General features: G+C 40.5%; 2 protein-coding genes across 2 annotated transcripts; both read right to left on the bottom strand.

Moving 5' to 3' along the window:
• Positions 1-662: 662 nt before the first annotated feature.
• On the bottom strand, positions 663-20,232 carry rasef (RAS and EF-hand domain containing). Its single transcript, XM_061071706.1, has 18 exons — positions 19,904-20,232; positions 17,702-18,028; positions 11,305-11,451; positions 10,826-10,916; positions 9,290-9,385; positions 8,116-8,193; positions 7,861-7,976; positions 7,143-7,211; positions 6,900-6,966; positions 6,512-6,591; positions 5,663-5,984; positions 5,270-5,407; positions 3,423-3,570; positions 3,054-3,135; positions 2,255-2,369; positions 1,663-1,770; positions 1,475-1,551; positions 663-985 (listed from the first exon to the last, which is right to left on the bottom strand). The coding sequence occupies exons 1-18, from the start codon at positions 20,230-20,232 to the stop codon at positions 883-885; spliced, it is 2,493 nt and encodes an 830-aa protein (XP_060927689.1). The 3' UTR covers positions 663-882.
• An 889-nt stretch (positions 20,233-21,121) lies between these two features.
• Positions 21,122-27,253, bottom strand: LOC133002127 (F-box/LRR-repeat protein 7-like). Its single transcript, XM_061071888.1, has 11 exons — positions 27,224-27,253; positions 26,015-26,162; positions 24,813-24,973; positions 23,870-24,024; positions 23,635-23,718; positions 23,090-23,156; positions 22,825-22,947; positions 22,597-22,724; positions 22,360-22,476; positions 22,012-22,119; positions 21,122-21,218 (listed from the first exon to the last, which is right to left on the bottom strand). Exons 1-11 carry the CDS (start codon positions 27,251-27,253, stop codon positions 21,122-21,124), a joined length of 1,218 nt encoding a protein of 405 aa, XP_060927871.1.
• Between the last annotated feature and the right edge of the window lie 291 nt (positions 27,254-27,544).

Below are 27,544 nucleotides of genomic sequence, written 5' to 3'. Positions count from 1 at the left end.
TTTAACTGATCTACAATTTGGCATTAGCTGTTACACACTTCACGCAGGAGATCATACCTGCTCACCAAAGTGAGTGGCACCATTCTCCCTCTTACAAATTTCTCAGTGAGACAGGTTTAAAAATGCTATTGTAAAGTTGCATAGTGTTGCTTTAAGTTCCTTACACACTTCTTCGTGTCTCCATGTTGACAGTCAATGCAAATCACTTGCAGTAATATCTGGGAGGTGCAAACTACAAACATAAGTTTCATTTGAGGCGAACAACATATGTAGATTTCACTTCAAACCAGCACTTAAACTGATGATGGAGGCAGCTCCACCCTGGACCAGGCACCAGTCCATCACAGGGCCAAACATCCACTTACATTCACATTTGATTTAGAGTCATGTCTTCACCCTGAAACCAGTGTCCCCACAGGAGGAACACTTATGACTTCACTTACACAGCCGTCTTTCTCTTCTCATGATTTGCACACATTCTTTTCACAAGGTGCCAGAACCAGGCAGAGCTGATTTTACAAACCATTTCACACAGGAGGGATGAAATTGTGCGAATAAGTGTGATAGCATAATAAAGAACAAACATTACATGGTAAAATATGGAACAGTTAGGAATTGAGCCTGAAACAAAAACTCCTTTTACATAACCCTGAATAACAATAACAAACATGTTAAATGAATGTGAAGCTGTGGATATTCTGCTGTGATCCTCTTTGCTCACTGGATCCATTATAACATTAACTAGTTGGGGTTACTGAGGGTGATGATTTGTTCCTGTTGCAGAGATCACGTCTCATTTCGGTTTTGTCAGGTTTCTGCATTTGTTTTCCTTCTCGAGTTCACATTAAGTCAGACGTGCAGGTCCAGAAATGAGGAGTTTGATCAGGTGCAACATGAGAAGTTTGGTTTCTTCCGGGGAGCGTCCAGGCTGGGCAGCGACTGATAGTGACTCTTTCGATTTAAGGTCGACTGTTCTTTTACCTGCCTGTGGGGGGGGCAGAGTAAAAGAAAAAGTGAAATCAAAGCAAAAGTTCAATTAATCCCGAATCAACCACGTCATCTTATTACAGCTACAGTGACAGGTTTCCGTTGGGAAGATGCTACAGTTAACAGGCCTCAAGCCATGGACAGATTATCATGACGAGGCCACGGACCCCGACCCACTCTCTCAAATAGTACACGTTCACTTCCTGTGTCTGAGGACAAACTACAAACATTAAACTTGAGTTATCAGGTTCACAAGGCAAATTTGTTTTTAGTGTGAGCTCAAAGCGACCGTGACCTTTGACCACCAAAAAGAATACGTTTTTCTTTGAGTCCAACTGAACATATGAACCAAACCTGAATTTCCTCAAGGTGTTATTGAGATATCATGAATTGGGCGGATGGACACACCAAACTGATTATTTCTAAGAAACATCCACTGCTGTGTTTGTTTCTTAAGTATCAGACGGAACCAGATTGAACATCTCACCTGGCCAGATGCAGAACGGCCTCCAGGATGTTGGAGCCTTCTTTGGCGCTAGTTTCACAGAACAGAGTGTTGTATGTCTGGTGGATAAAGACAGAAAATCAATAATCCATAATCAATCTGTTTATTTTACTGCTGATCCTAGTTAGTTACAGGTTATGACTTAAACGAAGATGATAGTGGTTGTTTACCATGGCCAGTTTTTCTCCATAGCTGGTGGGAACACAGTTAACTTCATTTTCTCTGAGATCACACTTATTACCCACGAGCATGATGGGAATGTCCTCCAGACTCACGTCCTGCTACGCATCAGAAAAAACAGTAAAACTAGTTAAACATAAAGAAATGAAAACAAAATATATGTTTTGCTGGACAATGAATTTATGAATGTATGTGCTGGGTAAGATCAAATCAGAAATGTAATATTAGTTCATTGATCATAGTGCTTTGTATCAGACAACAAATAGCGGATTTTCACAGGCCACAAAATACAACATGCAGGAATTTTTTATCATGCCCACAATAAAACAGCAGAACACAATCTGTGCATGCTTTCCACTCAACACTTACACATCTGCTGCATGGGAGAAGAGGGAACAAGCAAGAACGTTTAGTTTGGGATTAAAATGAACGTGTGACAACATGTTAACAAAAGGTATCTTAAAATAAGACAAATGCTGCCGTTATAGAAGGTAGATAAATTCCACCTTCACTTTATCTGCAGATGTCAAACACTGTGATAGTTAGTTTGTCAGAATGGTTTCCTCAGAGCATCTTTATTACCTCGATCATGTCCACCCACTCTCTCACATTCAGGAAGCTCTTTTCACAGGTGATGTCGTACAGCAGCAACACGCCGTCAGCCCGCCGGAAATAAGACTTTGCAATACTGCGAAACCTGAGGTGAGGGGAGACAACAGTTTAACAAACACACATATACACACAACGCCGATTTTTTATCTTGTGTTGGCAGAATAATTAAAGTTTTTTGTGATGAGATAAATACAAAAGGTTTTGTCTTATTCTTTAGTGCAGCCTGACCGATATTAGGGAATAAAACATATCAGATATTGGCTGTTGTTCAAATTAAACAATTTTTCAATGATTCCAAAGTTGTCGTTATCATAGCTTAATGACAAAGATTAAGTAATAGAGGTTTTTATTTCAGTTTTTTTTATATATTAAGCATATGTCAACAAATGTACTTAGATATATTAGTAATTAGATGAATTAGTTTAACAAAAAAAACAGTTTAACCATAAACTATTTCATCAATAATTATAAATAAATATAAAACACATACAAGCAAATATAGCCTGTTGAACTTGAATTCATTTTTTTGGGCTAATATCAAATGTAAACATAAATGCACAGATTTTCTACAATTTTATTCTATAAAATTATTGATTTTATTTCGACAAACAAACGCCGATAGCAATATGCCTGTGAAGGACATCGGCGATTTTTTCGATTGACAAGTAAATAAGTCAGGCTGTACTTTTTTAGAAGCTTGCATATCTCCTAATAAGCTTTTGTACATATATAATAATACATATATATCAAGCAAAACAATATAACACACCTTTCCTGTCCTGCAGTGTCCCATAGTTGTAGTAAAACAGGCTCTCCATCTACAACTAGTGTCTTGATCTGAAAATCCACTCCTGAACACACAAAAAGACAAGATAAAACATATCACACTGCGAGACTAATACAACTAATGGAACATCACATTTTACAACGTCACACAATAGTCAAGGGCTTATTTAAACTATAACCTTCACAGGAATTTGACCATTAACTACTGACTGGTTAACTATTAATCTGTCAGCTGCCACTTCCTCCAGGCTTTTATTTCTTGGAGAATATTATATATCTGAAGTCGAAGAGGAGAGAACAAGACAAAAAAGCCAGTCATGACTAAAAGAGAGATTTGTTTCATCCGACTCACCCAGAGTTGCGCTGGAATTAAGTTTGAATTCGTTCTTGCAGAGACGCAGCAGGAAGCTGGACTTTCCCACAGCAGCATCTCCGGCCAACACGATCCTGAAGGCTTTCTCTGAGGACCTGTAGCCCTGGTCAACGCTGTCCCGGTCCTTCTGCAGAGGGGACAGAGGCAGAGTGATGACATGAATCTGCACAATTACTTTGGCTTTGACCACTTTACAATTTCTACTTGTCTTATTTTCATGTCTCTTTGTCATCAGCCACATTCGGTGAGGTTGAGGGTTTTATGTCTCATTGCAGATGACAATTTAGATCACACAGATACGTTTGCTAAATGTGGCCTGAAGAAACTGCTCAATGAAAGACAATGAAATCAAATTTAAAAAAAATACACATCTTGATTTACTGGGTTTCTAAATAAAATCTTTAAATTCTGAATCCTGACACTAGAGTCACTGAAATCATTAAGAATATCTTATTTGATAAATAGTTGACCATTACAGGTTGAGTTGGTGAAAACAGGGAAGCACTGTTGCTATTTGAAAACACGCCCCTCCCTTCACTGCTCCTTCAGAAACTCCACCCCCCACATTCGTGCACGTGCATTGCCGAGGTGAACCACAGATAAAATTATCCACCACAGACATTAGCATTATCTGTACACAGAATACAGCCTCTGTGTTTACACATTCAGTGTCCGTCTGCCCTGGAAGAAGCAGACAGTCGGATGTGATGATGTACGGGGGTTTAGGCATTTTTCTCTTGAAGGCCAATTTATGCTTGAGCGTATTTTGTAAAACGGACAGATAAGACCGCCCTATCCGTCGTGAAACGCCCTCTCCGAGCGCTTCGGACAGCTTTTCGTACACCTCTGATTTTTCTAACTGTCCGTGTTGTGTCGGAGAGCCCGCGGACAGCTCTTGGCTGTGATTGGTCCGCGAACAACATCATTTCCGTATGTCGTCATTTACGTACGACGTCATTTCTGTTCGACGTCATTTCCGGACCTGTAACTTCCTGATTCACAATAAACACATACACAACTACGATTCTACGATTAATGTGACGTGTGTGTTAAGCCAGGGGAGTTGTCCGGCTGACGGTGGCTCGTTAGAGCACTGACGACATGTGTGCACGGTCACACACGGTTAGAACGAGCTTTCAAAACGGCGCTAGCAGGCTAGGCTAGCGGGCTAGCCATCATGCTAACTGCGGTGGTAACAGTGCATAACCCCGCCGTCACGACTTTAATTCCACTTCTATCATGACACTGTTTCTATAATACCGCCAGGTTAGAAGCAAACACTGGGTAGTAGTTGGTGTCGGGAGTCCCTGCTGACTGTGTGTGGAAGCTGAGGTTGAAGCTAGCTGGGAGGGGAGCTAGCTAGCTCTGTGTAGCCTCAAGCAGATTCAAGCTGTGGAATCAGCAACACAGTTCGGAAACAAGACCGGGGAACCGCTGCGCTAAGAAACGATTACATCAGCATTTTGACCCGCTGGGTGTCACTTTATTTAGTTCTGTTAGTTGCCATGGTTCAGTGTGTGGGAGGTAGGCTGACAGAGAAATATAAACACAAGTGGACTTCTTCTTCCGATAATTGGGGTAGGCTTCTCTGAGCTCGTCTTCCGTTGCGCCACCTATGGGTTTGGCGGTGAATTTTATTCGACGTACAGTGGTCGGAGAAGTAAAAATCAAAAAGACTCTTCGTCTCCCGCTGAGCCCTCTCCGAGAAACGGATACGTAGAAGTATATAAGAGCCTTGAGAATCAAAAGTAATTTCTCCACAACATGTGTTGACTTCTTTTCACTCCTCTTTTTATCTTCCCTCCCTTCTTTCTTGTCTCTCTTACCTGAACACTGATGGCGGTGAGGGCTTTCCTTGTTGTCAGTGCCGGCGTAAAAGTCTCAACGGGTTCAGGCAGCTTCCAGTCCAACACTGAGCTGCTGTCCGACCCGATTGCTGATTCACTGTCTTGTGTGTCTGCAGGCTGTGATGGAGAAACAGAGGCAGACGTTAGCATTACACTGAAGAAAGGATATTCCATTCTCCGGGAAACCAACGGAAATGTTGAAAGAATGTTAAAGAACGTGAAATTTGTATGGGTTCTTTCTTTGGTCAGGCCCCACCCTTCCAAAAAATTTCATGGAAATTTGTAACGTTTTCTCTACAAGAACACAAGAAGATGAAGAAATAACCCCCATGTGCAGCTGTGTGTCTGTGTTTGACCTTCTTATCGTCTCACCTCAACGTCAGATGTTTCTCCCATCATGCTGTCATTGTTGTCGTCTTCCACCTTCTTCTCCTCTCTCTCCTCCTCCTCCGCCTCCTCTCTCTCCTCCTCCTCCTCCTCTTGACCCTTGACCTCCTGCTCAGAGTCGTAGCCTCCGTGCGAGCCTCTGAGCGTCGACAGGCCGCTGTCCATGTAGACCTCGGGCAGGCTGTCCTCCTCGCACTCACTGCTGTCCCTGCGCTTCAGGCCCGGGTCGCACATGGCCAGGGCCAGCGTGTCACAGCTGGGCCGCCGTTCAAACAGAGGGTGTTCGTCCATAGTACGCTGACCGAACCTGAGGAGGAGACCAGGAAAATAAATAAAAACCTCCATAGTCTAATTCTGTGTCCTCTAGAACAAAATGGAGGTAAAAGAGGTAGAGCCTACAAACGATTACTATTATTACCCAGAGGAACCAGGACATTGTGTCTGCAATAGCGTTTTATTTACTTATTTATATTTCTGGTAGTCCAAATAAATAAATACTAATACAAAACTCTAATACAGGAACAGTCCTGTTCGGGAGGGAAAACCCTTAAATTCCAAGCAAAGCATCTTGATTCAATACATTTTATACTGGATATGCAAATGGCTCAAACTTGATACACCCAGTCTGAACAATGCAAACACGTATATCATCCTTAATCCCTAAACACTTACAGTTAAAATTCTGCCCTTGAAACAACTGAAATAGTATTTAGAAAATAAACAGTAACAGTGACCCAGACTCTGTCCAATAGAAACAAATTGATTGTTCAGAAAATATAAAAGTTCATCATTGTGTATCAATATACACAATGAGTAGAAGATTGACGCACTGACCTTTCCATTAATGCATATGGGGATGTGTAGCAGATGCTTTTACTTCTGCTTCTCTGCTTAATTTCTGCAATGTTACCAGACTGAAACACACGATATATATAGATTATAATGTTTCATTACTTTCTGAAACTAACACATATTCATTCTGTGATTGTTTCATGAGTATTGTAACACAACATTAATGTTTTCATTTCAAACAAATCTTCTGGTCCAATTAATTTGTTATTTGGGTTGAAATTGTGTAAATAGGTTTTAGCATCAAAGCAAAAAGTCAGTTTTTGTTATTGCAAAAAATAAATGGCGTCTATAAACCCAAAGTAGGAAATAACTTCAGCCTCTTTTAATTTGTAAACTAGACAATTTGTTTTCATTAATTGTGCAGCTTTACCCTTGATGTCCTCTCCAGAGCTGTTCTCAGGCCATCGTTACTGTCATGGAGCTTCCTGTTGGCTGTCCTATCCACAGACACACACACACACACACACACACACACACACACACACACACACACACACACGCACACACACACACACACACACACACACAGCGAGAGAGAAAGACAGAGAGAGAGAGCAATAAATAATATTTATTTTATTTACTAAGTCTGTGTGTGTGTTTCTTCCTGACTTACTGCAGAATATCGATCTGACTCTCCAGGATGTCACGCTCATCGGCGAAATGTTTCATGAGCTCTTCGTCTCTGCATCAGAAATAACAATTGTTAGAATTTATACATTTGAAATGGTCAATAAAAATGAAAAAAATATACAAAATATGCAACAGTTGTGTGTGTGTGTGTGCCTGTGATGAGGAGGCCTGAGCAGGGGGAGTGTAACTCTGCTGCGTCTGTTGCTAAGTAACGCTTCTGAAGAAGTTATTGTGTGTGTGAAGCCACTCCAGGATATCCTGTTTCAGCTGTGACAAAGTGAACCCCCCCTACCCCCCCAAGTGGAGACACTGAGGTCCTCACTTCTTTTTGTCTAAGTCTCTGACATCTGTCATCAGGGGTTGTTAAGGGGCCAGATGGATACACTTGATTACTCTGAAACAAATGTCGGTCTATTTCTGAGGCTTTGGGAGGTTGCCATGTGTGATGGAGAGAAGAGAGACCATATTATTCTCAACTTCAGAATGAACACATGAGATTTAAAAAATGTGGAGAAAATCGGCTCTACCACTTCCATGTCATCAGTAATTCCAGGTTTAGACTTTTCAATATCTTCCTGAAGTATTAGTGTGTGCGTGTGTGTTTGCAAGAGAGAGTGGGAGATGATGTCAAGTCTAATGCACCAAACCCATTTACTTCTGGTGGTAAAACATCTCAAATATGGAAATAAAAAACAATTCACCGCTCAGAGTTGATGCTTTGATCGGTTAACTCTGTCTTCAGCGAGTCCATGTCACTGTGCAGACAGGCCACTTTGGTCTGAGATTTCATCAGGTCCTGCCTTAAACGCTGGTTCTCCTGCAGACACAAAGACAAGAGGAGAGAGAGGTGGAAAGTGAGAAATATGACACGTGTGTAAAGCTACAGGAAGAGACGTGAGACAAAACTCCTTCTGGCACCTTGAACAAATGTTATGCAATGACAGACAAAGTCTCACCAGTGTCAGCTCACTGATCTTCTTCTTCAAAGCTGGACTCTCGTCTTTCACAGTGATGATCTTGTACTTATCTTCAATCTGGTGGTTCACATGTGATAGATTCTGGTCATAAAAAGCCTTCAAACTAGGGATGGCCCATATTACAATATCGATAATTATCAAAATATTATATTTCAGTTATAGCAATATTACAAAGATTCAATATGTATTGATATATTGATTGTAGATGTGTGTATTGTGTCAACACAGTCAGGAGTAGATATAACACATAATTGGTTGACCTCAGATATTTAAAATGTTTCTCTCATTTGTTTATAAACTGTATGTCAAATTTGTTTTGCCAGTCACTCTTATGGTTCTTTCTTTTGATATAAAGGATAAAAAGATCCTGTTTGGTTTTGCATTTTCTATTTAAACCAAAAAAAAAAAGTTACGTGATAAACTCAATTTAAAAAAGTAAAAATAAAAGCCGAGTGGAGAGAATCTATAAAAACCTCATGTTATGCAAACACAGGATCAATACTAAGCTTGAACATAAATTGTTCAAAGAATAATTAATTAGAATTAATTGATAATTCCTTCACTTTGGCTGCTGCCTCTTGAGCTTCCTGCACTAATGCAAATCCCAGCTCATGTTTTAATCTTTGGATACAAGTGAAGGTTATCTGCTCAAGTGGATGTTTGTGTTTTCAAGAGGTCAAACGATTACATTAGTTCATCTTCTCGTGAATGCAGTCAGTCAGTGTTAACGAGAAATGACCCAATGTTCCAGTGTTTAGCGGTTTCATATATGTTCAGTACAAATAACTCTTCAGGGCCTGTTTGTGTTTAACGGAGTCGAAGGCGAGTGTCTCTTCAGCAGTGCACTCTTTGTTGTGAGTCCACATGTCACTGGGAAAGTTAAACAGCACATCATCATTATGCAAGACATTGATCTGACTGTAACTCTGTGGAGCAAAATGTACTGATCTCCAGAAATGGCAGTTACAAAATAGATTGATAAGAATGTAAATAACATTACTCCTGCACATACAGGCTTTTGCTGATGCTGATTCGTATAATATAAGTATACAACACTTCTCAATATTAAAATGTATGATGAGTGGGTTGTAAATACGACTGCAGGAGTCTGTATAGACCGATGGAGTTAATGGTTTGTCACAGAGATATTTACCATCTGCATCCTCTGGATCTTACACTGCAGCTCACACACTTCAGTCTCGAAATCTCTCCGTAACTCGTTCAGTTCGTTCTCTCCTCGCTTCTTCTCCTACACAAACACACACAACCAGCACAAAAACATGGCTGCATTAAAATAACAGGTTGTGATATTCTCTTAATAAAGTGTGCATGCTGTGAATGTTTGTGTGTGTACGTGTGCTTCTTTTTTGCAAGAACAAGTTCAACTATTATACCATTAGTCCATTAGGAGACAGGAAATATGATATGTAATAATTCTTCTTTAAAATTCCTAGAAAACGACCAGACATCGTTATATATTTATTTTTGCCGACTTGTGTTCTTAAATAATAACAAAATGTTTCCAGGAATTCTCAAACCCAGAGAAAAGTTTGTAAGATTTAGGTGAAAGGGATCTATTGGCAGAAATTGAATATAAAATATCCCTTGTGATGCGTTCACTATTGTATGTTTCATCTAAATTTTATGAACTGTTTTTTTTTTCCCCTAGAATGGGCCTTTTATATTTAAATACTTTACATTTACAGCAGGAGCTGGTCCTCTCTATGGTGGACCAATGCTTTTTACAGTAGCCCAAACTTGACAAATTAAACAACTTTTGAGTTTTTATGACAACTGAAGGTTTCCATACCTTTCTTTCATGCTGAGAAGGAGAGGGTTAGGAGAGAGGTATTTAGCTGCAACATGCGACTTCACCACTAGATGTCACTAAATTCTAAACACTGAACCTTTAAGACGTGGTGTTAAAGCTATGGTTAGAATCCAGTTTATGATCAGTGTAAGGGACTAGGGAATGCATTATGTTAACATGTGTCCTCAAGGACACATGTTAACATAATGACTCATTAATCTGTTCTTATTTTAGGGCAGATTTTGAAACATGGACGAAGGCCGCTGGTTGATCGATAAGTGTATCAGCAACCGTCTACGTCCAGTTTCCAAAAATAGATTATTGTGATGTAGGTGTCGGAACGCGGCAACATGGCTGTGTGCACATTACAGTGTGAGAGAAAACAGGTGAGTGCCCTCTAATCATGTGTACTTTTCTTACAAAGCAAACAGCAGCTCCTGAGTCAGTTGAGTACACTTACATAAGTTCAAGTTGAAAGCACAAAGATTTTCTCGGAAAGCAGTTTAGAGTTTACACTTTTCACACACACACACACACACACACGCACGTACACACACTGCCCCACTCTTATCATGACAACGATGTGTTTACAGTACAGTCTTATTATTGGAGACCAGCACTTCTGTGTGTCTACTGTGTAATACACAGTATGGGATGTACAGATCCGCAGGTGTGTCCATGTGGATCAGTAATATGATATTCATGCTTGTTTGACATCAGGGAAGAGCTGAATAAACACGCCCTGCTTATCTCTTGGCCTGCACATACTCCACAGACAGAAACCCATCATATACACTGACCTGCAATATTGAAACGAAATCAGAGAGCCATGTTTATGCATGCGTTTGAATTTGAGAGGACATGAGGAATCTGTCCCACCTGCTCCCGTGTTTTTCTCTCCGCATGGTGAATGCGTTGGTCCATCTCCTCCTCCATCTCACTGAGCTGCATCGACGCCTGGTCCTGCGCTCTGCAAAACAACGAGAGATAAACGTCAGTGTACTCCAGAAGCTAATATATATCATCTAATATGTACAGGTACTGGGTTGTCCTCTTGATGGTTACAAGGCACGTGAAGCCAGTGTGGAGTCGCCAAATTTACCCAACCAGCAAGTTCTTGGACTCTAGGAGAAAGTCTGAACAAAACAGCATTTATTTCTCACTGATCATGTAACTAATTTGTAGCATATTTCCTGACATTAGGACCAAGATAAACACATTTAAAGAGACTCATGTAAAATCTATAAAATCGTGCGTGTGTGTGAGTGTGTGTGAGTGTGTGTGTGTGTGTGTGTGTGTGTGTGTGTGTGTGTGTGTGTGTGTGTGTGTGTGTGTGTGTGTGTGTATGTGTTTCTCACCGTTTGATGGCGAGGGCCAGGTTCTCCATCTCAGAGTTTTGCTGTTTGATCTCTTTGGTGAAGTTCAGGATGACGGTCTCGTACTGAGGAATCATTCTGGGCTCCGTCAGGCTGATGTTCTGGTACAATGTCGCTGCCTGTTCATGTCTGGAATAAAGACAGGATTTCACATTGTCTGCCGTGATGAAATACTGACATGTTCACTCTCTCCTCAAAATTAAAATCCTTCCCCGGCAAATCATACACCATACTTTATTCACATCACAAAACACTGTATCTATCAGGAGCCCAAAGTGTTTGGTGATGTGTCCTGGAGAAGAGATATTGACTATGTGTGTATACTTTGTCTATACCTTGTGAGGACCAGTACATCTTATGGCCACCAAAGCTCTGTCCTAATGAGGCTGAATATCATTTCTGAGCTCCTGGTTAAGGTTAGTTGAGATGTGAAATCAACCAAATTTCAACTGACTGTATCCTAATGTCTGTGGTATTTTGAGTTGTGATTATGTGAAGCTGAAACTAGTAAAGTCTTGGAGTATAATTATTGGAACCAGTCAAATTAACAGAAAAGGAAAATAAGAGCATGCTCTCTATGTACAGGGAGAATCTGATGAGCGGTCAAACCAGGAAAGTTCCCTGTTATACTGCCTGAAGAACTAACATCAGTTCACCTCATAAATCATGAAAAAGACATGACACCACCATAAGCACAAGTAAATAATTTTAAGAAACTATTCTAATTTCAAAAGTCCAGTTATAACACACCAGTGTAAATTTTTTTTAACTTGCATCACTGACAGAACAGGTAGATCCCATAAAGATGTGTCAGTGAGAAACTAAACCTCACTTAATCACACAGTTTAGTTTAGTGTTTGATGTCATTACAGTAATAAAAGTGTTCTGCGTCACAGCTCGATCATATTAGCGTACAGTGAGTGAGTGAGTGTGTGCGTGTATGTGTGTGTGTGTGCATGTGTGTGTGTGTTTGCCTTCCAACAGGACGGACCGGCTGTAATACTGAGCATATAGACACTGCTGCCTGTCTGTCAATAACTCACGGCACCACACAGCTTGGCTGCAGCGTCCTTCACTCTGACACACAAACTTTTCAAAACAGAAACGCACACACACATACGATGTAAACACAGGAAGTTGTGCTGAGGCGGTTGATGTCGTCTAACGCTGCTGAAAACACCACTTTTCTGCCCAATGATCTCAAAACTTTAAGCATTAAAATACATTTACTGGCCCCAAATAAAGACTTATTTCTAAACACAGGTTTTCTGTTCTCTTTCTGACCCCAACGGGACCATGTCGTGTTTGTCTGTGTTTGCTATTTACACTTTTCAAGCACCTAATGATAATTTGTACGTCGTCTATTTAGAATGCATGTGTGTTATAACCAAACTTTCGTGGAATAAAAAATTAAATAAATGCAGTTTTCAAAGGAGCTCCCAATATCATTATTTGTTGAACATTTAAAACAAATATGACATGACCAGATCATCATGTATTCAGTCATGTTGTGCGAAGGAATCAGGTTTTCAGTGAACCCTTACACAGTCATTTTAGTCACTGCCTCAGTCAGCTGAGAGACTGAATATAGATCAACAAAACACACTCATTACTTCGGCCGTAATCATTATGAAGTTATGGGTTGGGACCCTAATCGATTGATTTGGTCATGATGCCTCCTTCTCGCTCACAAAATACTCTTTCATCCACTGGTAAACAGACACTGTGTCTTGTGTGCTATATTTTCCATGTTGTCATTGCTCAGCTGACTGTTGTGGCAGTGACTCGGACTCTTTAGGGATAAGAGGGTGTATTTAGCAAGCGGTACCGCTGTGACCATCGATGTTCCAATGTCACAGCACAGTGGCGCGAGGAAGAGTCCCATGTAAGGCCCGGGGTCAAAAACATACACAAAAAGATGATATGAAAACATTCACAAATAATTAACAATATAAAGACATATGCTTACACAGGTTGGCCAGAAACATACCATTTAACCAGTTGAAGTATTTTGACAATACTGCTTACTCGATATGGGAGTCATTATGACGATACAAAAATCTGCTGACTTTGAGGAAACATGATTTTCAGTCTTTCTCGGAAACATGCTGAACGTGTGCACAAGCAGATGTACAAGAGCCTCGCCAAAATAAAGGAGTCAAAAACTGATATGAGAAACTGACTGACCAAACAATGCAGTTTTGAAATCTGGAAAAATTCTTTGGTGCTTTCAATAAATTCCACTTTCTGATATTTGCTTCTTCAGACCCATTTTTGGTCAGTTTGCGGTTCGATGCCTGGCTCTGTCCAATGATCTCTACTCGACCACATGACAAGAGAAGTGAGCCTCCACTGAAAGGTTCGTTCAGAAATGTAACTGTAAATACAATAACAAAAAAAAATCAGATAAGAATGACTCATTTGAAAGGATGATGGATTAGATGGATTACAGAAGCATGAGGCTCAGTTAACAGACGATAGGTATTTATATGAGTTAAAGTTGATTTTGATTCTGTCATACTGACAGTCAGTTGGTCTTTTCATTGCAGATAAACTCAAACTCTTAAGCGAGACATTGCAAAGTGATGATACTCAAAACTGTGGAATGTAGGGCAGACCTTGTGTGTGTTAAAAACTAATATCACACTAATAAGCTGTGGTAGGATTTGTTAAGTTGTAGAAAGTTGGAAAGAAGAAGGAAAGTTACTGTTTTAAATTAATTTCAATTTAGAAATAAACACTGTTTTCCCTCTGAGGTTGGTTGTTGTCCATTTCTCATTGGTTTTCATTTTGCACGGACTTAACCTTTAAAACAGATATCACAAACATGGACCTGTTCCACGGCCCCACAATACAGGAAAAGTGTGTAATGTCCACTGGGGCCTTCCACCTGGTCTGAAGGTCCAGGTCCACATTCAGATAGAAACCCTTTCCCTTGCATCTTTGTGAGTTCGCCTGTGACCAGTTATTTAAATAATTGTGGCTCTTCAACCCTTTGGTGTTGGGCCATCTGTTTCAGGTCGAGCTCCAGGGTGGGCAAAATAAATGGTGGAGAGCTTTGGTTGACCATGAAGGTTGTGGTTAAGGCAGTGGCGTTTCTACATTAGGGGCAGGTGGGCACAGCCCCACCAGATGGCGCTGTTGTGCAGAAAGCTAAATACTGCATATCTGAACTTTGTGGAAAAAATATATTTTATTTGATTTTATATGCAAAGTAGCGTGAATGTGTGTGTGAATAAACTTGACTCACAAGCATTATAAACTTGTTTTGGAGTAATTTGATTCGTGTGTGTTTCTGTCTGTGTGCTCGCTGTGTGAAACGCTTTTCGCTTGCCGTACTTCTCTGCTCCGGGCTCTGTGAAACGCTTTTCGCTTGCCGTACATCTCTGCTCTGGGCACAACGGGCAAGCCTCAGACCTGTGCCATTGGAGCACCAATCAGCGTGAACCACACAGACCACACATAACATTGGGCCCAACCGGGAGAGTGGTGATTATTCAGATGGGCCCTACGAGTCTCCGAAGCTACTCTACTGCAGCGTCAGCCTGTTTCCGGTTCGGCGTCACCTGAGCTAACAGGCTAACCCTGTCAGTGAACACCACCCGAGACTGTGGACAGGTTCACTCACATCGGATGAATAATACGTTTTGAAGTTCTGCTTGGTCTCCTGACAGAGAGGCTAAAGACGTGTGAGCTCCCGTTTCTGAGGTTAGTCAAGTTTAGTATTGTATTTATCTGTAAGTAGTGATTCAAAGGGACGTGTACGTGGTGGTTAGCTTACCCCAGGCGGCTAGCCCGCAGTCATGCTAAATGATCCAATCCACCCAGCAGAGAGAAGCATTAGTTTATGAGGATGAGTGTGTTTGGAGAATAAGCTATGCAATACTAATAATGTGGAAGAACTCTATACAGTACATGCATTGTCTAGGTAGTGCACAGTTTAATCCAAAACCTTATTCAAAATCAGTAGTTGAATATCCACAGCCTCATGTTGATAATAATAAATTAATAAATTATGCAAGTTATTTGAGCTATGTGTCTGTCTAATCTTTTTACTTTGTTGCAATCATTTTACTTTAATGCTCGACTATAGGCAACATCTTTGTGTCGGGCTGAGCGCTACAGCATGTGAAATGTATTTGAAATAGGATTTCTGCTCTCTGCTGGAACTCAAAATGCAGCCCATGGTATATCTCACTGGTCTATATAGGCCTACTGCTTATAATAATCAGCTACCTCTATTTTTGTGACGGTGACATGACATCATACAAAATTGCCCCACCAGAAATTTCAGGCTAAAATCGCCACTGAGTTAAGGTATAGTCATTGTGTCCGGCCCAGATGGCGGAGTTGCAAATGTGAGTGGGCAAGGTCGGACGGGTTCTGCGATGCTGAGCTTGTTGGGCTTGTGCTGGGCAGTGGCCTGCTATGTGGCCCGGTTGTCTCAGACCGCTCTTCTGGTTCCCTGCCATGGACGGCAAGGAGCTACAGTGGTATTTAATTGGCCACTTCTTCTGCCTGGCATACTCTGTGATCCCACGTGTGAGGCACTTGTTCAAACTGCTCTGCTTTGGTTAGAGCCACCATCAAATCCCTTGGCGTGTACAGGTGGATGTATTCTTGTTTGTTTCCAGCTGGAGTCCACAAACAAAGACTTGTGTTGTTGCATTAAAGGTGTGGTACTCCCTCTGTGTGAACACCACTCTCCAAGCCTTTCTCCCTGTTTTCTCTGGTGTCATGAGAAACATGACAGAACCCCTGCTGTGCTGCTCACTCAATGGCTGACCAGTGGAAAAGCTCCTCTTGATTAATGGTTTGTAAAATGATGTAAAATGTCCATCACACTTTCCCACAAAAGGCCTTTTTAAATCAACAACACAGTTTAGAGTCATAGACAATAGACTGAAGCCAAACTCATCTTGGTTTAAATGTTATAGTGAAAGGAACATTTTCTAACTAGTAATATATTAATGAATAAACATTTAACATGTTTCCACTTGCTCCCCCTCACATATACTGAAGAGGAAGAGATAAACCTGAGTCAACATGAGAACGTATTTATCTTTGGGATATAATGATTCCTGTAGGGGAAAAGAACTAAAGACAAACATATTAACAAGCCACCGTTCACTTTCTTTCTCTTACACCAAGGAACAGCATGTAGGCCTGGACGATACTGCCAACAATTATATCACCATAAAAATGTTCATATCAGTCAATATCTATCTATCTATCTATCGGTAAGTGTCGCAATAAATGTCTCATTATTATTTATTTTAAGTTTAAAGAGTGACTTTCGCTCCTTGGTGAAGGTTTTTAAACTTTTCTTTATGGGGACACCAAACACCCTAAAAAACATTTTACAACGCTGAGGCAGATCATCGTTCAAACAGTGCAGCTTTGAAATCAGTGGCTTCGATGTAAATATACAGAACTTTTGTTTTATTGCTATTGACGACAAAAATATTTGGCTAATTCCTGATATTGTGTTATTGCCCAGCCATGCTGGCTGTTACTCAAACATCGATATATAAGCTCTGACCCTTTCCCACAGCCACCTGTTGGCTTTTTACTTTCTTTATGTGAAGCCTTATTTGCAGTGGTGGGAAGTAACGAAGTAGAAATACTTTGTTAGTGTACTTAAGTAGATTTTTCACATATCTGTACTTTACTTGAGTATTTATTTTCCTGACGACTTTTTACTTTTACTCGTTACATTTGAACAAAAATATCTGTACTTTCTACTTCTTACATTCTCAAACTGGCTCGTTACTTGAGCAGCGGAGGTTGGCGCAGCTCTCCTCTACGCATGGCGCACTCTCTCTCCTCTCTCTCTCTCTCTCTCTCTCTCTCTCTCTCTCTCTCTCTCTATCTATCTCTCTCTCTCATCTAGGGTTCAATTTGTAAAATAATACATTATATACATTATATTCATATTGTTGTTATAATTTTTCAGTCAGTTGAGATAAATCTTGAGGAGAAACATTTTGGGTTGTTTTGTGTCTGTATAGGCCTACTATAAAAAGCACTTTGCATTTTTAATTTTTGTACTTGTACTTTTACTTTTGATACTTAAGTACATTTCAACACCAGATACTTTTGATACTTAAGTACTTTTAATATGAGTTACTCTAAGACTTTTACTCAAGTCATTTTCTGACGGGTGACTTTAACTTTTACCGAAGTCACTTTCAGGTAAGATATCTGTACTTTTACTCAAGTATAGCTTTCAAGTACTTTATACACCACTGCTTATTTGTGAATTTCCCTGTGGAGATAACTGAAGTGTCACCATCATTGCTCCGACACATTCAAATCACCCTGATCATTTCCATACGCCTCTCACCCCCACTGCCTGCCCGCGGCCGGGCGCCCTCACCTGGGGATGAACTTGGCCTGCTCGCCCAGCCGCTCCTCGAAGAGCTCCCAGGCGGCGGAGGACACGTCCCCCTCGTCCGACTCCATGTCCTCCCCGTAGCGCTCGTGGAAGCCGCTGATGAACTCCAGCAGGGTGACGGTGCCGTCGTGGTCCACGTCGAGCCGGTCGAAGATGCGGTCGGCCTCGGCGGCGGACACCCGCAGCTCCGCGCAGATGGTGAGGAACTCGCTCCTCTCGATGCGGCCCGAGTTGTCCACGTCGTAGGTTCGAAAGAGGCAGCACAGCCGGTCCCGCTCCTCCAGACTCATCCCGGGGATGGAGGGCTGGCTGCTGGGGGTGGGGTAGGGGTAGAAGGCGGTGCAATGGGTTAAAGTGACGAGGAAAACCCCCGAGGAGAAAGTGTGTTATTCTCCCGAGCGGCCAAACTTAACCAAACACGTGGATACGAGTGCGTAAAAACATCTTTAGGTGAAAAAAATTAATCCGCTTCCAAATGTGAAAATGCTCAGGACATGTTCTGCTCCTGGTGGAGAAATACGTTTCCAGTTGGTTTCAGCAGAGAAGAAGAGAGCAGCTGCTCCGTCTGACTCAGGTACAGCAACTACCTGTGTGCGTGTGTGTGTGTGTGTTTGGTGTGTGTGTGTGTTTAGTGTGTGTGTGTGTGTGTCTCAGAATAATAGGTCTGGGCTTGAGGCCAAATGAAAGTGCTCTCATTGTAGCGAAAGGCTGTAAGGGATTGACTGGACTTTATAAACCAGAGAACCACAGATCATCAACCTGTGTGATCCTCCAACCTGTGATATACAGAAGGTTTTATACACACACACACACCCACACACACACACACGCTATGTTTTGCACCTTTCAAACAAGTGAAGTGTAATTCAAAGTGCTTTGCAAGTGAATAGCAAAACACAAGTTGTTAAAAATGAATCTTAAAAGAGCTAAAAACCTCCCTTCCAAAGTAATTAATAATGGAAAAGACAACAATTAAAGAAAGTAAAGATAAAAAAAATATACAAACAACGCTAAGATTGTATTAAAACAAAATGGAATAAGATAAATAATAATGGGGCCATGAAAAACACATTGTTGAGCAAGCGTTAAAATGTAATTAATGAATTTACATAATAAATATAAATTTTCTTTCAAAACAGTAAATACCAGTTTCCTCTGAGATTCGTCTTACATTTTTTGAACTACATTCTCAGTGCTCATATGAAAGGGAACTTGTATTCATTTTCTTTTTTTTAACAATTTTGTTTTGAGAAAGAGAAAACCTTTTAATGTACAGTTTCTGAATTCATGAATCCGAACCCTGCAGGCCAAACCATTCAATGTGATTCATCCTTTTTGATTTACAATGCTATGTACTGACATGTATGTTTAAAAGTTGCGCGTTTGACTATTGACACACGTGTGCACACATACTGATACACGATTTTACATTTGCTTTTTGTCCTATGTGTAAATTGATACAGAGTTTTAACTCATTAACTGTCTAAAATATTGAGTTTAGTTTGGTTTAGTTTAGTTAACAGGTGCCATGTACATGTAAAAGTATATAAAACATCACGAAAAATATACACAGATACAGTCTCCATGTTAGAAAATGGTTCCAAATGTCATTAATCACATGAATGATTTGTCTTGAGCAGCATGTGAGTTAAGTGCTTTTAAGAGTTTTTAAAAATCACCTTTAGGCCAAAACAAGTGCAATATTTGACAATGTCTGTATGAAAATACAATATACTGCATATTCTGTTTAAACCTGGGATCCTGTTTTAAATTTGACAATATAACCTTCTCAACCTAAAGCATCAATTTACCTGCATTTACTGTCAAAGAAAGAAAAATCCTGCTGTTTTGATGCAGGACTGTTTTTCAGCCTGACTCGCAAACACTTCCACGGTATATGTTACCAAACTGGGCCACTTTTTATTTTGTAAATAATGTTTTCATCAGAAAATGAAATTGACATCACATTTACTGAATGGGACTTTCAAAGTGTCATATTTCAGTTTAGGTTAAGATCATGTTGACGCATCAAATGGTCAAAGAAACGTTGGTGATTTATTTCAGGGATCCTGGGGTATCAGATAAAAGAATATCCCACCAAGGAAATCCTGATGAAATAAATTTCAAAGTGATTCCTCCCTTTTACCTTCATTTTCATTTACATGTTCATGACTGTTCTCTCACCTGGATATGATCTGCTCCTTGCTATTTGAAAATGTCTCCACAGTTAGGGAGTGTTCCTCCTCTTCTTCACTGTCATTCTCCTCTTCCTCCTCCTGGTTTCGTTCTTTGAAGCCGCTGATGAACTCCTCCAAAGTCACCGTCCCGTCTTTGTCGACGTCCAGGCGGGTGAATATGTTTTCTGCCTCCTGGGACGGGACGTGAAGCTCCTGGCAAATGGTGAAGAATTCATCTTTTTCAATGCAGCCTGAGTAATCCACATCGTAGGCGTGAAAGAGCGAAGTCAGACGAGTTTTTTCTTCTTCACTCATGCCTTTTGTTGACGAGGCCATGTTGTTGCTTTTTAATAAGCAGTAGCTACAACAGATAGTAGATAGAAGTGTAATAAAAAAATCTGACAGGGCCTTTTGAATTTTAACTTTAAAGACATTTACTTTAACATTATATTTCTTTCATTTGAGGATCAGGTTTAAATCCAGTTGTTTGTTGGCAGCAGGTAAAACCTTTTGCTCCGTGTCTACAAAAATCCCATCGTTGAAAAGAAAAAAAGAGTTGTGTCAACGCCTCTGCCACTTCACTTTTATATCCTCCCCTTCCCCTCTTATCGCACTCCTTTTTGGTTGACTCTTGTACACTCCTGACATCAACAAAAACAAAAATCAGTTCCCTCAAACATAGTGTGGCCAATGCTGTAAATCCATGACTGGCATCAAAGGGCAAATTCCCTCCAAGCAAAGAGATAACAGCCAGGCCGGGCTCTTCCCGAGTTACAAGCACCTAAAATAACTTTTTGAAACAAATAACAAGTTGAAAAATAAATCCAGAACATCATCACATAAGAAAAGATTTTATTCCATAATATTTTTCCATTTTTGGAGCAATTTGCATTTCTCTGTCAATGGATTCTCGAATTTGAGTCGAGGCAAATATAAAAAGTTATTGAGCCTGATCAAAACTTAAAAAAGTAAAGTAGTAGAAACCCTTTGAAAGAGTCAACACATCTGACATCTGACACACAAAATCCTTCACATTAAAGTTTATTAATATCTGAACATAAATAATATTACTCTTTGAGACTCAGCAGATCTTGTATCCCCTGATACCACAAGAATAAATGCAAAATATGTAAAACTGACAGGATGTTGCACCTTTGTTTTTATATTTTCCATTACTCAGTTATATGTGTGTCCTTCCCGTTGTGTGCAGATGTTTGTGTGTGAGTCACGACAGAGGGTAAACTTGAACTATGGCGTTGACTTCTCTGATCTCTCTCTCACTGGGGAGATGTGCACAGCCGTAGAGATGTAGCAGCTTCAGCCTAAAGAGAGAAAAACACGGGAACAACAGGTGGTGTAGTTGTGCTGCATGATGTGTTGATGTGCTTTGAAGTTGTCTAGCTACAGCAAAGAGTTACCACACGGAGTTGACAAAGTTGAGTGGTTGGTGTTAGCTATAGATTATAATTTAATGACACCACTGTAGGGGACAGGTGATAACACATAATTCACCAAAGACGTTACACTAATGGGGTTTGCACACTTACTGTGGGGTTACCAAGGTAACGAGTGCACTGGGGGTGGTTAAAAGCAAATGTTTGGGTGGCACCCGGAAGTCGCTGTATTTTGATTTGTTTGTGAAAATAAATGCTCGCCGCGAGGCACACGAAGACTAGAAGATCTCCGGATTACATGATTCCCTCGACTCCTACACCACTCGCATTAGCATTGATAGGCTTTATTTTAATTGTTTATACTGTATTATTGTCAATGGAATGAATCTTACATGTATGTTGGATTATTGAAATTTCTTGGTTTCATGTCGGTTAAAGTCCTCAGCATGTATAAACGGGACACATCCATTTATCTACTGCGCCTTGACAAACTGAATTTCCAGACAGCAAAATAAATTTGTGACTTGCTTCTTCACAAGAGTTTTTGAGGCATTTGAGACACTTTGGATCTTTAATAACACTTTTAGCACAATTAGCCAAACGTGTAAAAGAGCAAATTGTCAATCTTAAATTGACCCTTCAGACACCTTGAAGTCAGATCTCAGAGAAATTAATTCAGACAAGAACTGACGGAAATTAATTTGTGCATGTGTGTGTTCACCTCTTGCTGCGTCTGCAGAGCTTCAGGATGTTCTCTGAGGTGATGTTACAGAAGCTGAGTTTGACAGTTTGGAGGTGTTTACTGCAGTAATTTGCCAACAGAGAAACCCTGTGTTACACACACACACACACACACACACACACACACACACACACACACGCGCACACAGTCCATTATTTCTTTAAGTCAACATTTTACTCATCATTTTCATTGCTGATATCAGACGTTGGAACACACAGCTTAAGTTGTAAAAGTTTTGGTTGCCCCGGGACTTTTGCACACGGCAAGTCACACAAAATCATGTACCCTCATGAAACTATACCACAGCTTAGTGTGTTGTTTTCCTACCCTCTGTTTCCTGCACCAGTGGAACTGAGGTCCAGCTGCTGAAGCCGTCGACTTCCCAGAGTCAGAGACTGAACTCCTGCATCGGTCACTGCCTTACAGCCACTCACATCCAGGGATCTGACACGCACACGCACACACGATATCTCAGTTTCTTTACATTACTATTCCTATGTGTGTGTGTGTGTGTGTGTGTGTGTGTGTGTGTGTGTGTGTGTGTGTGTGTGTGTGTGTGTGTACCTAATGCATGGTGTATATTTGCTGATGTTGTGCAGTGTCAGGTCCGTGACTCCAGGACAAGAACTGAGGGTCAAACTCTCAAGTTCGACATAGTTTTGAAGCAAAGTGGCCACCGTGACATCAGTGACCTGTGGCAGTCAAAAACAAAAACAAATGCAGCACATTGGTTTAAATTCACGGATAAAATATTCATGGCGTACAGCTTTTTTGTTGTAATCTCACACTCACTGCCTGTAGACCAGTGAGATTAAGGGAAATGAGACATTTGAGCTGTGATGCCATCACTGTGAGACTGTGTGCATTGACTTTAGGCACCTGTCCGATGTTAAGATGCTTTAGACCAGGACACATCTGGAACACAAAAAGTGAAAAAACTACATGGAAAACATACTGAGACAAACTAAGAAAGTATACATTTATTGAGAACAGATACAGACGTGATTTGGAAGCACTGTACAAGGAATCAAACTAAATATGCTGATTACTTAAGTACCTCATATATTGTCTGTAGACAGGACGCAGTGAGGAACTGACAGCCAAACACCTCCAGCCTGCACAGACTAATGTGAAAACACACAAAACAGATCTATGCATGTTATTATTAAATCTCGGTGGATATATCCACTAAAACCTGCAGCTGAGGATGAGATCTGAATCTAATATTAAGACAATGAAGTCCTAATTATGAACCATGTACTGTGACAGTGCAGTGGTGGTGAATTTGGATTGTAATATAAATCACATCCGATGTATCTCACAACCACTACGTATTAGATAGCACATGGATGTGGGTCTCTTCAGGCAATGATGCAGCACTTCTGGTCTTCTTGTGACAAAATGGATGTGAGCCTGAAGTTTCCAACTCATAAATAGCAAATATGGCCCAAATATCCCAAAAAAGATGTGGGTCACCTTTAGGCAAGGTGTAATCTGGGTCATGAGGCAATTGGTGAACAAACTAAATTAATATAGTCTATGATTAAACGTAGACATGCTTATACACTTGTGTAAATACAGTGGGGCTGAAATCGTTCTGACCTCTCTTTGTGTCTCATGACAAGTTTCTTGAGTGGGTCATCAGTGACATGGCAGCCGTTCAGGACAACTGATTTTAGTCTCAACCTACAGGAGGGATAAATGAAGCATTAACACTTATCAATATCGTTACACTTTATTTGTTCATGTATATTTGTCATGTGTGTGTATGTGATTATCTGTGTGTGTGTGTGTTTATATGTGTGAGTGTGTGTGTGTGAGTGTGTGTGTAACTGACCCCGCCCGGCCGTCACTCAGAGCTTTGACTCCCATATCTGTTGCTCCACTCCAGCTCATGTCCACACCAGTCACATGGTCACACAGCTGACCAATCTGAGGCAGTATCTGGTCACCATGGAGACCACGACCAGTACAACTTGTGACCTTGACATCCTGTAATTAACAAACAACAACATCGATTTAATGCAGCATGATTCCAGCAGGTAATGGAGGTGCAGAGTGCAGATCAGATTCATGAAAAGATCCAATCAAGTCCTCTTTGTCTCAGAAAGTGAAGAGTATATGACCAGGGGCCTCTATTGACATAAAGAAGGGACCTTTTATATACAAGTAATTCACCCAGACGGAATGAAACATTTTTCTTTGCTTTGTGTTAATTCTAGTTTGCCGTTAGTTGTTTTGCATCCCTGTGAGTCTCTCGGGAATCTGTGTATTTTCATAGTTGTATGATTGAATAATCCACTGAGAAATCACTTCAATCAGAAACACCCTGAAGGGCCCCTCACCTCACATTCCCTCAGTAATCCTTCCATGAAAGATTCAAATATACTTATTGTTGATAATGTGATGTCTTTTAAATGATATGTGGCAAAGGATGTAACAGAGGTGACTCACTTCACTCCGGTAACATCACGTGTTGGGTGGACAATGACAGCCGGCAGACGGATTAAGGATGTGAGGTCAATCATTTTACAGTGTCAACAAGGAAGGATAATGTCTCATTGGCAGAGGACAAATAACATAATATAATATGTTTTCTCTTTCTTATAAATTTATTTTCTGCCTAACACACAGACAGCACGGTGGCTTATTGATCAGGAGGATCTGATGTTTCACCTTGACGTGTAAAATCATGTGAATGACAAGAATCTTTCACCAGACATTCACCCCTGCTCATCTGACCCACCATGTCTGCTTTGAGTGTTTCTTTCTTTTCTTACCTCCAGATGATTCTTACACAGAGTGAAGAACATCTGGAGCCCATGGGAGGTGACGGACGGGCCGCTGCAGCTGTACAGACACAGGCTGCGAGGACGACGTTTGCCCCAAAACAGCAACCGCTGCTCAGTGAGCGTTGAGTTTTCAATCCTCAGATGTTTCCCTTCAGGAGAAGAGAGAAGAAGCAAAACGCATATTTCATGTTCAGCGTATGAGCTTGTTTGAGTGATTCACGACGTTGCCTCTGACATACAGCATGTGTTTGAGGACATGTGATGTTGCAGATCTGGGTTATCTTACTGTATATTTGTCCAGGGAGTGGTGCGGTACACTTTGCTTACATCATGAGAACAAACCATGTGCTGTTACTTTGAAAAGTTCAGGTAATCCCACTGACCTCAGACATCACCTCAAATTATTTACGTGAACTTAAAAAGCCAAACTGCAAATTCCCCTCACACGTCTCTTCACATATGTATTATTTATTATACATGGGATAAATTATAATGATTGTTGTTTAAATTGCTACCAACTTGTATAATGTTCTTTGTGGTCGGCTTTGTGTGACTTTGTGAAGTAGTTGTACCTTAAAAAATGTCACTTTATGGGGGCTTTGCATAATTTCATACAGAAAGAAGAGGAAATAATACTAAAGAAGAAAGTAATATATCATCAGTCCATAATAATTAGTGGAACAGGGAATTAATTGTTAGTATCTTCTCGGTCTTTTAATGATGTAGTTCTTGACTAAATTGATTTGAAGGTCTGTCCATCTCTGATTTATAAAATCACTTTTATGAACAATATAACATCCTTATCAATGCATTTCGCTCAAAACGTTGAAACATGTCTTATCCGGTCTTGTCTTATTATTATCCTGATAGTAAGTTGTTTGTCCAATTGTCATTATAATTATATAGTTTAAATCTGTCCATCCCAAACACTCTGGACAGGAGTATGTGTGTGTTTATTGTCGATGTAAGTTGCGTTAACATTGTTTTGAGGATGCTTGTTTTTTTTGCAGTTGTCATCTGTCCGTAACCTTGGTGCTTTAGCTTGAATGCTTTGACAACCTGCAGCCAAAGGAAGGTTGAGCATTTGTGAGTTTGGCAGTAATGTAGATTAACATGTTGTTGCACGATCAGCCAAAACAAATGCCCTGGTTCAAGTGAGAAGTGTGTATCTCTGCAGGGAGCTGACTCACAGAGTGTGTGATCAGTAGCCAGTGTGAGCAGGCGGCTGCAGACCTGCGTCACTCTGCACAGATCAGTGTGAGGCAGCAGAGACAGGACGGACAGCCACACCTCATCAGGCAGACGCAGCCAGCGGTCACAAGCAGGGACGGCTGCCACCTGACAGGTGCAACAGAAAACACAAGTACGTTGAAAAATGATTGTGACACAAAATCATCACTTAAATCTCCTTTTTCTCAACAAACTGCAAACGCAGGAAAGAAGAGGCAGCAAATCTTTTAAAACACTGTCAGTTACAGATGTGACTTCTCCCTGTAGCCTCTTTCACAATGTCTTTTCTACATCGTACGACTTAAGTAAATGTGATCACATCGTTCGTAGGTTTATAATAGAATAAAGAAATATTTCTTACATTGTGTTTATAGTCAGTGCTGCTCCCGTGGGCAGATGTGTCTGTGAAGGAAACAGAGTATTATCTATTCATATTATTTAGGTTATGAAAATCAATCGTTCTTCATAGTTCACACTGCAATTACACAGCTCACCAGCAACAAAGGAGGAAACCAAAGTAAGGACGCATCGATTTGAGCAGACACACAGACCTTCATTGTTAGTATTTCATATTTTGTTTTTGATTGCCACAAGTCAACTTTTATTTAATCTTAAAAAAAATTGTACTCCTGTTACAAGACGGCATTTTGTACTTCTCAAAACTATGTGTTCTATACGCCAGTGAAAGGTAAATTTCTTTTCATACCTGCATCATTGGACAAATTAAGTTTTGAATCTTTATTCTTGGTTCAAAAGAGATCAATTAAACATCATTAAATATCTTGTGAAACATTTGATTTTATAATCACATAATCACTTTTACAGCTCCTCCTAAACACTCGTGACTTTCATTAATTAACCACCACAAACAACCAAAGCCTTTTCAAGTTCCAACCTTAGAATAAACTGCTGCTCACGTGAGGACGAGGTCTGCATGGTTCCATTGAAGGAGGTGAGCCGGTGCACTCGGACCAAATTTACACCGGCTATTATTTGACTCTAACAAACTCTTTTAAACTCATGACTAGCTGCTAAACTGATATCTGATAAGGTGTGAAATTAACTGAAATTTAGCCACTCATATGACCTGTTGTTGACTTGTACTGTTTCTCTTTTGTTTTTTACATTTTGTAATGTTTTCATGTCTGTGATTTTATTGTTAAACTTACCTGAGGCTGGGGATGTCGGTCTGTTGTCATCACTGTGATGTGTGTGCGTCTCTGTAGGTTTCAGGCCTGTGGGTGTATCCCTGTAAGGCGATGTGTGTTTCAGTCTGTCCTCTGGTGTGTGTCTCTTTGTGTGCTTTTGTACAATCTGCCTTTTTGTGCATGTGATTGCTGCTGCTGACTGAGGTCTGGAGAAAGAGGGTGAAGTTTATTGTGACACACCGGTATTTATCACAGAAATATTTTTAGTCAAGCATTACAAGTCATTTTGAAGGAACCATGCTTTTATTTTGGAAAAAATAATCTGTCAAAAATCAGTGTTTA

The sequence above is a fragment of the Limanda limanda genome, chromosome 5 (genome assembly GCF_963576545.1).
Source record: "Limanda limanda chromosome 5, fLimLim1.1, whole genome shotgun sequence".
In the NCBI taxonomy this organism is placed as follows: domain Eukaryota; kingdom Metazoa; phylum Chordata; class Actinopteri; order Pleuronectiformes; family Pleuronectidae; genus Limanda; species Limanda limanda.
Note: the sequence above shows the minus strand (reverse complement) of the source record. Positions and strands in the feature narration are given on the sequence as shown.